The sequence below is a fragment of the Cotesia glomerata genome, linkage group LG4, assembly GCF_020080835.1.
Source record: "Cotesia glomerata isolate CgM1 linkage group LG4, MPM_Cglom_v2.3, whole genome shotgun sequence".
Classification (NCBI taxonomy): domain Eukaryota; kingdom Metazoa; phylum Arthropoda; class Insecta; order Hymenoptera; family Braconidae; genus Cotesia; species Cotesia glomerata.
The window spans coordinates 15,158,943-15,172,172 of NC_058161.1; the positions used below are offsets into that span (position 1 = coordinate 15,158,943).

The 13,230-nt window shown below is 28.0% G+C and overlaps 1 protein-coding gene across 3 annotated transcripts; it reads right to left on the reverse strand.

The window, feature by feature from the left end:
• Window positions 1–3,032: 3,032 nt before the first annotated feature.
• LOC123262827 (solute carrier family 25 member 44) lies at window positions 3,033–11,164 on the reverse strand. 3 transcript variants are annotated; one of them, XM_044725292.1, is made up of 6 exons: window positions 11,093–11,164; window positions 10,556–10,734; window positions 8,789–9,160; window positions 8,414–8,718; window positions 4,729–4,915; window positions 3,033–3,727 (listed from the first exon to the last, which is right to left on the reverse strand). In XM_044725292.1, exons 3-6 carry the CDS (start codon window positions 8,961–8,963, stop codon window positions 3,408–3,410), a joined length of 987 nt encoding a protein of 328 aa, XP_044581227.1. In that variant the 5' UTR covers window positions 8,964–9,160; window positions 10,556–10,734; window positions 11,093–11,164; the 3' UTR covers window positions 3,033–3,407. The 3 variants fall into 3 exon arrangements, with proteins under 3 accessions (XP_044581227.1, XP_044581225.1, XP_044581224.1); XM_044725290.1 differs by lacking the exon at window positions 11,093–11,164 and having other exon boundaries at window positions 8,789–8,963; window positions 8,999–9,160; window positions 10,556–10,935; XM_044725289.1 differs by lacking the exon at window positions 11,093–11,164 and having other exon boundaries at window positions 10,556–10,935.
• Window positions 11,165–13,230: the final 2,066 nt, after the last annotated feature.

Sequence of the window (13,230 nt, forward strand, 5' to 3'; positions counted from 1 at the left end):
TTTTTTTACAAATATTAGATTTTATCCTCTAATTATGACCGACACTTTCATCGTAGAATGGATGATACGCATTTTAATAACAGTCTATTGTACAGATTGTAAAAGTTTATTTTCTAATTATACAGGCAAATCTTGAGCTAAACAAATCCCAATTTCAAATCCATAACAAAAAAATTTTTCAATGTGCTACCAAATATCGTAAAAAATCTATAAGTGAACAATGAGGTGCTAGAAAGAATATTGACATCTTGGTTGCATAAAATTCTTCTTTAATATTATAAATTTTATATCTGCTTTTCGATTTACCTAAACTTTTGTTTATTTTATATTATTTTTTAGTAAGGTAAAATCCCCAATAGATGATCATGTACCAGTATATGATCACTCCATGTATTTGTATACCTATATTTGTGAATATAGATATACAAATACATGGAGTGATCATCTATTGGGGCTTTTACCTTAATTATACAGTTAATAATTTTACTGTACTTTTTTGGATAGACGAAGAATATATATAAAATAAATATAGCCGGGCCTATGCACAGATAATTTAATCATCAGTAGATGATACCTTATATATTTTCTAGTAAATAAATAAATAAATATGCAAACAATTCTGTGGCCAATTTCTATGAATAAAGATTAAACTCTTTGTGAGTACTGGCTGTCAATGCATGACTGGGTCATATGATCTTGTAATTATAAGCTGCATATGTAACATCAATTTTCTATGAACTAACGGTTGTTCCTATGTGTCTTAAGGGTGTAGTCTAGTTGATCACCAAAATTCGATTTTTTTTTTACATTTTTCGAATGTATATGTATCTAAGAATTCCTCGCAGATTAAATTACGGTAAAATTTTTTATTTAAAGAAATTTAAAATACGTTTTTCTCAAAACTACGTTTTCACGGACAACCAACACGATTCCTCCGGGACCTGTGAGATGATCCTTCTAAAATTTTAACTACATATTTTACACATAAATACTCACAAAATAGACTACTATCCATTGTCATAGTACAATATTGTCAAAAAATTAGAGATTATACGCGCGGCAAAAGTATAAGAGCTTGTAGCTAAGTAATCCATAATTTTTACGTAAGACTATACCCGTGGAGAAGCAGCCCATACAATTGTTTCTGTCCGAATCCGTAGATATATACTTTATCATAAATTTTTGAACTTTAATCTGTTATTTGTAAATAATTAGACGGTCAAAAATTTTTTTTTAAACTCACAACAAATACATTAAAAGACTCACTTTTTTAAAAGTTTCTGACAGTTTTTTTTTTATAGCTAAGAAACTGGTACAGAACTGCAAAGAGCGTATGCAATCAATATTAAATATCCAATTTTTAATTGAATTCATCTCGGATTATAGGTGGTCAATCAATTTCAAATTTTTAGGGTAATTGTATCGTCATGTCCTTAATAAGTATACAAAAATTTAGAATTTTCTGACGGTATGCCTTAACTGCGACAACTACCTTAAGTACGAATTTTTTGTAAAAAAAAAAGAACTAACAAAAAAATTTTTATATTTGTTATTTAAGACTCCATTTATCATCCTTAACATTCTTTATAAATATATTTTTCATAGCAAACTTACGAGAAATTACCAAAAATCGCCTATTTTTTGAAGTTATACTTCTTTTGGCGCGATAGGCAAAAATGATAAGGGTAAATTTTTACGATGTGCGCGCACACCGTCACGAAAAACTGACACCATAAAGTTAGCTACTCAAAATTTTAGTTTTTTAAAAAAAAAAAAAAAAAAAGTTACCAACAAAATAAAAATAAGTACATCTACGTATGTTTGCGTGAGAACTGGCAACTGTATTCACGATATTTCATATAAATATATATTTTTAACTTCCCGCTAAGAAAATTGAAAATTTTTATTAATGGGAAGTTATTGATTTCAGTTCAATTTTTAAAAGTCGAGTTTTCATTGGATGTCCACGGTTTAAGGTCCCAGAAAACCATTCTGATTATTCATACCGAGGTGTCCGGCCGTGTGTGTGTCGATAAATTTTTGTCGTACGGTTTCTCAAAAACGAATCAACCGATTGAGTTCTACGACACGTCATTCGAAAGGGTCTATCAAAACGTAGATCTGATTAGATTTAAGAGTTAATTCATCAAGCCATTCCAAAAAAATTTGAATTTTTATGTTTTTTAAAAATAACTTTAAAGCGTACGAAAAAATCATAATGAAACTATGCATACATTTTTTTTCTTAAAAACTGCGTCCAATTCTTTTTTTTAAATGAAAATCAAACGACGCATTTAAAAATTATAGTTGTTTAGAAATTCGTAAAATTTTTTTTTTCGGTATTTTTCTAAGATATTTTCCAGTTTCTTCAAGCGATCAATAAAAACTTGTACATTTTCTTTTTGTGCTTTAAAAACTGCACCGAATGCTTTTTCAAAAAACAAAATCGAATGACACATTCAAAAGTTACAGTTGTTTAATAAATACATCTGGAGATCGAGGAGCTCAAAATGTGAAAAACTGCGCTTTGAGCTTGAAAAGCTCAAATATTAATCAAAAAACACATTTTAAGGTGCTTGAAATGCAAACTTAGCAGGAAGTTCTAGGGTTGACCTGCAGGGTCAACCGATTTCCAGATTTTGTCAATTATGTAGAAATAATTTTTTTATGATATTTAAATAAACTTTATTTAACTAGACAATGCGTTATAATAAAACTTTCAATGTATTAAATACCTTTTTTTCTATAATTAGTGTCGTTTTTTCTACAAACGTAGGATAACGCGATAGATAAAATATTTAGAAAGATTTTTATCTTGTTACGTCAAAGAAGTATAACTTCTAACGTGTGTACATAAGTACACACACACACTTTTTTTTTACTCGACGAACTAGATAGACTACACCCTCAAGTTAAGATTTTTAACCCGTATAATTCGAATATTGCATTCCTTTAAAATTTTTTATTTTTTTCAAATTTAAACGTCGATTTGATTGAATACTTTGATTCTAGAAAAATAAAAAAAAAACATCATTTTTAAAACTAATTTTTTAATAAAATTTTGACAACTACCCGTTTTAAGATTGATTACAAATGCATTGGTTGTTAATTATATTCATAAATTATTGCAAACAACTTATTAACAATGTAAGTAAAGTATTGGTATTAAGTTATTTATTGATCAGTTAAATATTCAACTTATGAATTATTAAAATTAATATACACGTATATATACATATTGATAAATAAGAAAACGTGCATTATGTACAAGATGGAATGAAACTTCCTTATTTACATATCCGCTTCATCTTTGGATCACGATTGATTATGGCAAAGATACGATAGAAAATGTAGTAAGTAAGTGAACAAAAATAACATTATAAGCATGAATTTGTTCATCTATTCTCTCACCACTTTATAAAGCTTTTGTACTCTTCATTAACACTAATACGTTTAATAGTTTCATATCCAATAATTATTGAGAAACTGAAACACGCTGACTGTACAAGTCTTGCTGATAAACCTTTCGAGAACATTTTGAAACCCTCTTCGATCCATAAAATTCTAAACGTATGACACATACTATCTAGGCGCTGAACTTGTAAACGTGCACGTACAATGTCCAGAGGATTTGTAATTATTGTCGTAGTAAAACCCCCAAAAGTTCCAGCTAACGATTGAATAAATAAATGAGACACCCAATTTGGTAAAATTCGTAACAATTCATCTAAAAAAAAAAAAAATATTAAACATTAATTATAAAGAAAACTATACAATATCAATGAAATATTAAAAATTGAAATATTTCCAAATCTAGAGATTTAATTTTAGACAAGTTTTTTTTTTACAGGTTCATTTATTATATGAAGGGATTATTCTACTTTGGACGCCTGAAAAAAAACGCTATTTCTATTAATTTTTTTTTTTTTTTTTTTTTTTTTTTTTTTTTTGAGAATACTTCATGTTTAATTATATATAATTTGTTTAGCTAAAAAAAATTTTATTTTGATTTTAAACACTTTTTAATTACAAAAACGACAATTAAACAGAAATTCTCGAAAAGTAGATAGGTTCGCGCTGTTGAAAAAATTTAGACAACGGTCCATGTTAAACAAAAAAATCAAATAATTTTAAGTTTATTATGGCAATGGCTATATACTGTAGCACAAATATTTATTTTTATGCAAAAATAATAGAATATCGGTCAAAAAAAAACGAAAAAGAAAAGTGCGTTTTTTCTTTTTTTTTTCGTGATTTTTCGCTCAAAAACGTACAAAAAATATAAATTTCGCAATAATTCTACGAGGGATATAGCAATAAGTGTACAGAATATACAGATAAAATTTCATAAATATCACTGAAGTTAAATGACATTAAAAATTTTTTTTTAATTTTTTAGCAATAAAATTATTATGAAAAAAATTTAATAAAAAAAATTGCACATGTGAAAATTAAAAAAAATTATTAGTGGAAATTTTTTAAAGCATTTTTTAATTGTAATTGATTTGTTATAAAAATTGACAACTGTGAGTTAACTTCAGTATTTATAAAAGTATAATCAGATTGTTCCAACTTTTCTAAAACTTTGTCATAATATTTTTGAATATTGTATTTACCCTTGAAAAATGTAAAAAAAAATTTTTAATTTTTCAAGTGCCAAAGTAGAATAACCCCTTAATGTGAGAAAAAAAATTTTTTTTGATGGAATAGTATGTAATCTAAAATTACCTTGATAGAAAGTGTATAAACCCCACCATAAAGCACTGTTAGGTACGTAAGCACATAATGAAGCCATATATCCACGATAAAATCCTTTTATACCATCTTTTTGATAAATTGATTTGATTATTTCACTGGTAACAAAAGCGCGTGACGATCCAAGGGTTAAATTTAATCCTAGTGGATTCATTGCCATCTACAAAAAATTAATATGAATTAACATGATTTATAAATAAGTAATTTATATTAGTTTGATAATAATAAACTATGGTAGATCAATAAGAATCCTAGCAGTAAGAGAAAATCAATCAGTGCAACAATTATTTAGATTTAAGAACCATCCATAAAACCAAAGTCGGGTATCTTCTCCAGCTTAACCACAAGTCTGGACACTGCAGCTACTAAAGTATTGAAAGCATTGGTTGAGATCGAAAGATCTGATACTAATAGTCTAAGTCACGTTAGAAATCAAAGATACCGAATAGATTTTGTTGACTGTCCGGTAGAAAGTCGGTTGGATTCTGCAACATCAGGAGTGCCATAAGAAAATCAACGATGCTACTGATGCCTTAGCTATAGGCACGGATTCAAGAATTGTGGTGAGACTGACCCTAGCTGTGTTTCAAATGTAGCTGACTGCGATAAGGACTCCTTATGCTTGCTCTGTCCTACTTTGAAAGAAGATAACATCAGCACAAACCACGTCCCTGGCATCGAACTATGTACTGTATTTCAATAAGAGTAGCCTGCATTGATAAGACATGACGACGAAAATTTTGCAAGGTAACCTCAGATAGAGCTGGACCGCGCTAGAAGTCATGTATTATATTAACACATTTATAAGACAGAAAATCGATACATGTACAATATCTGCCACAATTCTCTGACCAAAAGATATTTCTGAATAAAACACAAACTTATCGATTTCAAGGATTTATTCAGAATGTAAGTGCCCATTAGCAGACCTAATTCGTAGATATATTTTATGTAAAAAAGATAATGATCGTAAGGAACTACTATTTGCTATATATTTTACAATATTTTTTTTTTTTTATTTATTATTATTTAGAGTCGGTTTTTACTGCTGTGGTCATATCGCCGACTTTTAACTGTTGGGAGTGGTACGTTGGGTCTTTTTGGGTTGTGTAAATCTTAACCTACGCGGCAAGGGCCGAATATCAATCAAGTTGGTTTCTAAGACCAGCTTGGGATTCGAACCCACGCCTGGCCGGTAAGTTAGTCCGAGTTCTCTATAGGCCATGCGCCTTAGACGACTCGGCTAACGTCACCGGTTTTTAACAATATTAAAGCAAAAAATTTCTCAAAATATACGATTTGTTGGAAATTTTTCGAGATGTAGTATAAACTAATAAAATAATTAGGTAAAAAGATATTCATTTTCAAAGTTAAATATACTTTTGGCTTTAAAAATAGAATTTTCAACTTAAAACCCTGCAAAAGAGCTAAAATATTCCTTTCCATGCCGAAAATAAATTATTGTAATTATAAAGCAATCGGATGAATTTTCAGTTCGTAAGGTCAGTTGATAAACTGTTGATTTGAGCGAAATTTAACAAAACAAGAATTGTAATTTTTTTCAAGCTTTCCACTTTATTTATAGACATAAAAAATGTCAAACCAATAGTTTCAAAGAAAGAAATTTTTTAATTTGTATTTTCTTTGTCCACTTATAATTTATAAATTGAGAGCGACTTTAGATTTTTTCTAAAATCTAATATTATCCAATTAAGTATTGAGATTGTTTAAATTCAAGGTGTATGAATTGTAACAATGCAACGGCAACATAAAAGAAATTGGTGGAATAAAAGTCACAACGCCTTTGATTTTCAAGCAGCTCTGTAATATCCGAATGTGGGTCAGGTAACTTTAAACTAAAAGAATGACAAAAATCAACTCTACTACTACTTCAGAACTGCCAGAAGTCAATAAAAAGTGACAAATCAAACAGTAGATGACGTTTTGGAGTAAACATATATAAAGTAAGAAGTAAGTACCTATGATATTCCAAGTTATTATATCAATTTTCATCAAAATTCAACAAGAATTCGTCAATCAATCGAACAAAAATAAAAAAAAAATATCATTCAAATATTTGCTATGATTCAATCACACTGAAAAATTATCAGGCTTAATAACCACTTGGTAGCAAACTGAAATCTATTTGTTGACGCAGTTTGGTGGCAGAATGATTGCAAAAGTTGGAACGCAACATTTGCGCTTAGTCTAGTCGAGAAGTTGATTTCTTGCGAAAAATATTTCCAAGTCTCCTAAAAATATAGTTGATGGCCTAAACGATCCGGAATGGCGTCTAGAAAAAGGAGTTTTTGGATTTTTTGAGAAAAAGAAAATTACAATTGTTATTAATAAAAAAACCCGTTAAAAAAATTAGCCGTCCAGCTTTTTGGCAAAATCTCAAAAAGTATAAATGATAGCTCAAATATTGAAAAAGATTCTGGAAGAGCAGAAAATTTTAGTAAAAAAGTTCTTGACTCCCGAAAATGTAGCTCCAATGTTTATAATTTTAATTAAGCGTTGAAAATCGGCTCTTGCGCGGCAGTTTTGACATGCGCGCGCCGCCACTCTAGTGAGCGTAGTTTTTTAATAATTTTTTTATGCAATTAAATATTAATTAAAAAATTAAAAAAAATTCTGGTGTCAAAAACGGATCATCTGAAAATAAAAACCCAAATTGCCTTTTAATCAGTAAGGATGTAGTTATCGTCGCACGTACGGAATTTTGAAAATTTTTATTTTTAAAAAAGTGGCGACTGATTGAAAAGTTTCTCACTATTCTTACTATTTTTTTTTTGTTTTAACCCGGCTAAAAAAATCTTTAAAATAAAAATTTTTCAAATTCCGTACGTGCGACGATAACTACATCCTTACTGAGTAAAAAGCAATTTGAGTTTTTATTTTCAGATGATCTGTTTTTGAGTTATGGAACCGACCGTGGAGGGAGAAAATTTTCTCCAGTGCTCGATGATATTGTTAATAACTTTGTAATAATTAAATATTTTTTAATAAAAATTTGGTTTAATAATCTTTAATGTGCCCTTAATACAATAAAAAAAAAAAAAAAAAAAAACCCGATTCTCAAATTCCTTTATTTTCGCTGTCAAAAAAATTTCCGAAAATCACCTCTTTTTTTCGATCGTCACAGTGGTGTTTCCCCTTAAAACTTGTATTGATCTCAAGACTAATTCATATTTGTGTCAAAATATGAATTTCAATCTAAAATTCAGATTTTTATTTATTTTGATCAGAATTTTTTTTTTGCACGGGAGATTGGCGTTAATCTAACACCATCATTTGAAAAGTCTGAATCTGCAGTCAACTAGACTTCCGATTGACACCAATCATTGGATAAAAATTTCTGCACTGCAATTTTGGTTATTGAAAAATTGAACATTACAACGGTCTAATTAGCAATTAGCCTAACTCCTTATTTTTCAGAGGGTGATTTTTTAACATTTTGATTTAGCAATAGTCTAATTATAAATTATTTGAATGATCCAAACCAAAATATTATACCTCTATTAGATATTAAATTGTTTTTTGAAGTGATAATAAATTTTGAAATAATTGTTTTTTCGTACAAATGAAAGATTCTCTAAAATGGAGTTAGACAATTTGCTAATTAGAACGTCGATTAGATAAAAATGAGAACTTTTACCTTATCGACTGCAAATTTTCCGCGTTTATTGGTAAATCCAAGTACCATAAGATGCTGACTTAATACATCAAAAGGCACAACAATAGTTTGTGCAACAGTACTTGCCGCACCTCCACCAATTAATGCTTTTATTCTTGAATCTAGACCCGCTGTAAGTGGATCTTGATTTAGAATATGCCTTACACCCTCGTACGTTGACACGTAGAATACCCCTGATACTATTTGGATTGAACTTATCCAGAAGCCTCGATACAAACCAGCTAGTCCTTCCATTCGATAAATTTTTTGATAGGCGTCTATCATACCTACATGATCAATTGTCTCATTATTAATAATTGTAACTACTTCTTTTATGAAAACTAAATAAATATATACCTGTATACATATGATTTCTTCGTTGAATTTGTAACCGTGTTTTTATGACAGTCAATGGATAAAGGCAGCATCGTATTGAGAAAGATGACAGCATACTCAGGGGAAAAAATTTCGTTTTGTCCATCATGTCCCACTCGATTGTTTTTATAAACGGTGGCGCTTCTATTGCAGACATCTTCGAAATTTTTTCGACTATATTGTTTCGATTGTTGATTCTTGTACAATTCTAATTTAATATTTGTCAGAAATTTTGGTGTTAATGAAGTCCTATTATTTTCGTTGAGCAAATACGAAGCTTCACAAAGCCTAAACCGGCACATTTCACAATTTATTGTCGTTGGGCATTACTACCCTCCTGTCAAGTGTTGAAGCCTAAAAAAGTATGTTATTTAGAGTATTAATAAAAAATTCCGATGATTGTTAGGAAATTGGGACCACTCTATTTTTGGGCAAAATTGAAAGATAGGCATTTTTTTTTATTTATTCTTTTTTCGTGGCATTCATGATAAAAATCACTAAAATAGTAAAAAAAATTTTTTTTAATGATACTGAAATCAGCAGACATCTTAAAAATTCTTTTTAAGGATATATTAATACTAAGAAAATTAATAATAATAATTTAACTACTGTCAATATTTTGCTATGTAAGGAAATGTAACATGAGTCGATTTATGTAATTAATATTCTGATTTATATCTTGATCTATTTCTTCAAAATATTTATACCCTAATGAATTATCTGTTTGTATTAAATAAGGGCTAGTGCCTACTACTATTATTTCATGTATAACTTTTTCCTTGTTCTTCTTGTTAAATTTACAATTACGATATAAATTAAATATTCATCCCTTATGAGTACTTTAATGAAATTACCATCTATATGTTTGCCATTCGGCTAATGCCTTGGTATCAAATTAATTAAAATAAATAAATAAATAAATTTTCATAAGTTACATCAATAATTTTTTAGAATTTTTACGTATGAAATTGTTTGTCAACTTTATCTATCATAATTTATTCGTGAAAAAATATAAAAATTATGATGCCTGTTAATTTTAGTATCATATTTTTGGAGTATAAAATTTATCCAAATAATTATAATGGTTTCTACTAATTTTTTTTTGTATTCTAAATGTGAAAGTAAACAATTATAAAATAATAATAATTATTATTATTCAAATGTTTTTTTGCTTTATTTTTAATGAAATTTAATTTAGCCGAGACTTGACAATTTTTTATTTTTTTTTTTTTTTAATAAACTAAGTCTAGAAAATTATTTTTAAAAAATTTCATTTATAATTTTTTAAAGCTTCTAATGATTGATTTTTTAAAATAAATTTTCCTTGTTATAAATTATTTGTTACAAAAATTCTCAAATGTCTCTCAATTTTAGTCTCATAAGTTTTATAATTTTTACAAAAATATATCCCTTAAAATTTGGAATTAAAAAAATTTATTTTTCAAATTATTCTTGATGAACTTTAAGAAAAAAAAAAATAAAAGAATTGCCAGAAATAAAGTAGTCCCAAGATTTAAAAAATTACCAAAACATGTCAATAACACACATCTTATACTTTAAAAATCATCTAAAACTATGTTACGAGTTAAAAGAATTAAATTTGAAGTATATTTCCACAAAAGATTATTATTTTATATTATTATTAACAAAAGTTGTTTGGATTTTTCTTCAAAACATTGATTAACTTATAAATACTTTCCTAAAATAAAATAATTAATATTTCAAGTAGATTAAATGAGGTTAACTTACAATGATGTAATCGAGTGACTGATTGAAGCAGACAACAGATGATAAAACTTTTTAAGTTTTCATAAATAATTTTATTATTTAAAACAACTTATAAAATGTTTTATGAAGTTCTAGATTATTGACAACAGCCGCTTCTTAATTGTATTATGATGGAATGAAAATGGGTTTTTATGCCGCACCTAATAAATAAAAAATTAATTTATTTAATTCATTAACGAAATGAGTATCGAACAATAAAATCATAGCAGTTTTAATAATAGTGGATGTTTGTAATTCTTCAACACTAAACTTATGAAATCGAATTGCAAAATACAATTGGAGTGCAAAACAATTATCTAAGTGCTTTGATTTATTTTCGAAGCTCAATTGTATTAAATAAACACTATAATTTTACAACATAAAGTAAATCATTGTACACATTTTCAATAATATGTATCTGTAATTTTTTGTAAATTAATTGATCAATAATGAAATAACACTTATTTTTTCTTATCACTTTATTGTATTGGCTATGTATATGTATATATATATTTATACCTAATCTATATTTATTATTATGCCGAATTTTAATTTGTAAGATGAAAGTTGTGACTTGTGACAGATAATCAGCGCTGTAACGACGGCGTTTTTAAAGCGCCATGTAGTGTGAGAAAGAAAAAACATTCTGCGCGGTAAAAACTTTTTGAATTTAAGTGTAAGCTTGTTAATTAATGAAAATTCAGTTAGTCAACATCTAAAAATTTATAGAATTTTTTTTATTAAAAAAATTATTATAAAATAATTAAAAAAAATTTTCATTTATAAAAAACTTGAAAAACTACACGTGCAATTTTAAAAAAATATTATTTATTTCTAATTTAATAGGGCTCTATTTTTTAATCAGTTAAGCCGGTTAAAAAAGTTAACCAGGCTAAAAATTAGCTAACCACTCGGCTAAGCCGGTAACACGATATAAAACTTGAATAATTATGACGTGATAGTTAAATTGTGGATTTTAAATTAGATAGAATTTAACGCTATGGATTTTTATTTTGATTTATCGTATAATATTTAACACAAAAAATTGAAACTAATATTAAATTAAGTTTTCTATTAATATATTTACAATTTCAATTAATTTCCTCTAAAAGGTCACGATTTTGATATAAAAATATTAATAAATTGGTATTTTCCGGTAATAGAAACTCTTTTTAGCAGAAATAACATTTCCTGCTGTCAAAAATACTTCGATTTCATAGTCAGCGTTCCAATAGTCTCGTATGGCAGCAACCATATAAAGTGCATTATCATGCACTGTAAAAAATTTCGGTGTAAAGTTGGACCCAGGGACTTTTACACCGTGTAAGTGTGAAATGTCAGTGTAAAATTTCTTCCGTGTAAAATTTCTACTCGTGTAAATTTAACACGGTGTAATTTACTGTTTTACACTATTCCGTGTTACTATTTATAACTTTGAAAATTTAATAACTATTACTAGCAACCTTGCAGTCTGTATGTGATTGCCGTGACTTGTAAATTATAAATAAATAAAATTTTGCTTTCTTGAATAATGACTTTTGTAAAATTATATTGTACTTTTTTAACTATTGACGTTTTTAAAGATATAAGCTCATCTCGATGTTACACTCACCAAGACCTTTCATTTGAGTACCCACATTAATTTTTCATATATTGATATATATTATATAAATGTATATATGAAAAATATATCAAAATGCATGTGGGTACTCAAATGAACGGTCTTGACGAGTGTAACATCGGAATGAGCCTTTAACGAGTGTAACATCGCCCTTAACCTTGAAAAACCACGTCGATCACCGTTAATCCAGTCAAAATCGGTTGATTCGTTCGAGAGATATCGTGAACGAAAAAAAACCGAAAAAAGTGTTTTTTTCACATAACTTCGACATTTCTTTTCGGATCGTTTTTGATGATATAGAATCATTTTTAGAGCTCAAGAAACCGCGTCGATCGCCGCCATGAACGTAAAAATCAATCAATTTTGGAATTACTCCGAGTTTCTTAGTTTTATCAATTCAAACCTAAAGATTCTTCATAAGTGCAATTTCAAGCGTTTAGGTATGGAATTGGCGGGAAGTTGCAGGGATGGCCTTTAGGCCCTATTATTTTTTCTGTGTCCTGCTTGATTTTTAGTTCATCTCATGATGTATTTTTATCGATTATGGTACTAAATAAAAAAAAAAAATGCATGGAATTTTAATTCGAATTGTAAAAGGTCGCTCGGAAAAATCTAAACTAATGCACTAATAAATTGAAAAAAATTATGAGCAACCTTTCAAAATTTTAATTTTGAACTGAAATTTTCAGAAACTAATTTTTTTTTAGTCTATAAAATTATACCGTGACGAGAAAAAAATTAAAAAAAAAAAAAGTTCGATTTTTGACGATTTTTGAAATTTTCAAAAATTTGGAGTGGCCTCTTAAAAATTTTTTTTTAAGCTGTCTTTTAGAGAGGGCTCTTAAAACATCAAAAACTAACATTTTTTCACTCGAGACTCAAAAAAAAAATTAGAAAAATAGTTGACCCTGAAGGCCATCCCTGCAATTTCCCGCTAATTCCATACCTAGGTGCTTAAAATTGCACTTATGACGTTTTCGAGCTCAAAAATACAATTTATGTGTTATTTTGAGTTCTCCGAGCTCAAAGAGATAGC

Excerpts from the sequence above, each read along its gene's own strand:
- LOC123262827 (XM_044725292.1), bottom strand. The coding sequence starts at position 8,963 with ATGTCTGCAATAGAAGCGCCACCGTTTATAAAAACAATCGAGTGGGAC. Across the intron at positions 8,719-8,788 it reads AAGAAATCATATGTATACAG|GTATGATAGACGCCTATCAA; the intron begins GTATATATTTAT and ends TTGATCATGTAG. Across the intron at positions 4,916-8,413 it reads GAAAATTTGCAGTCGATAAG|ATGGCAATGAATCCACTAGG; the intron begins GTAAAAGTTCTC and ends AATTTTTTGTAG.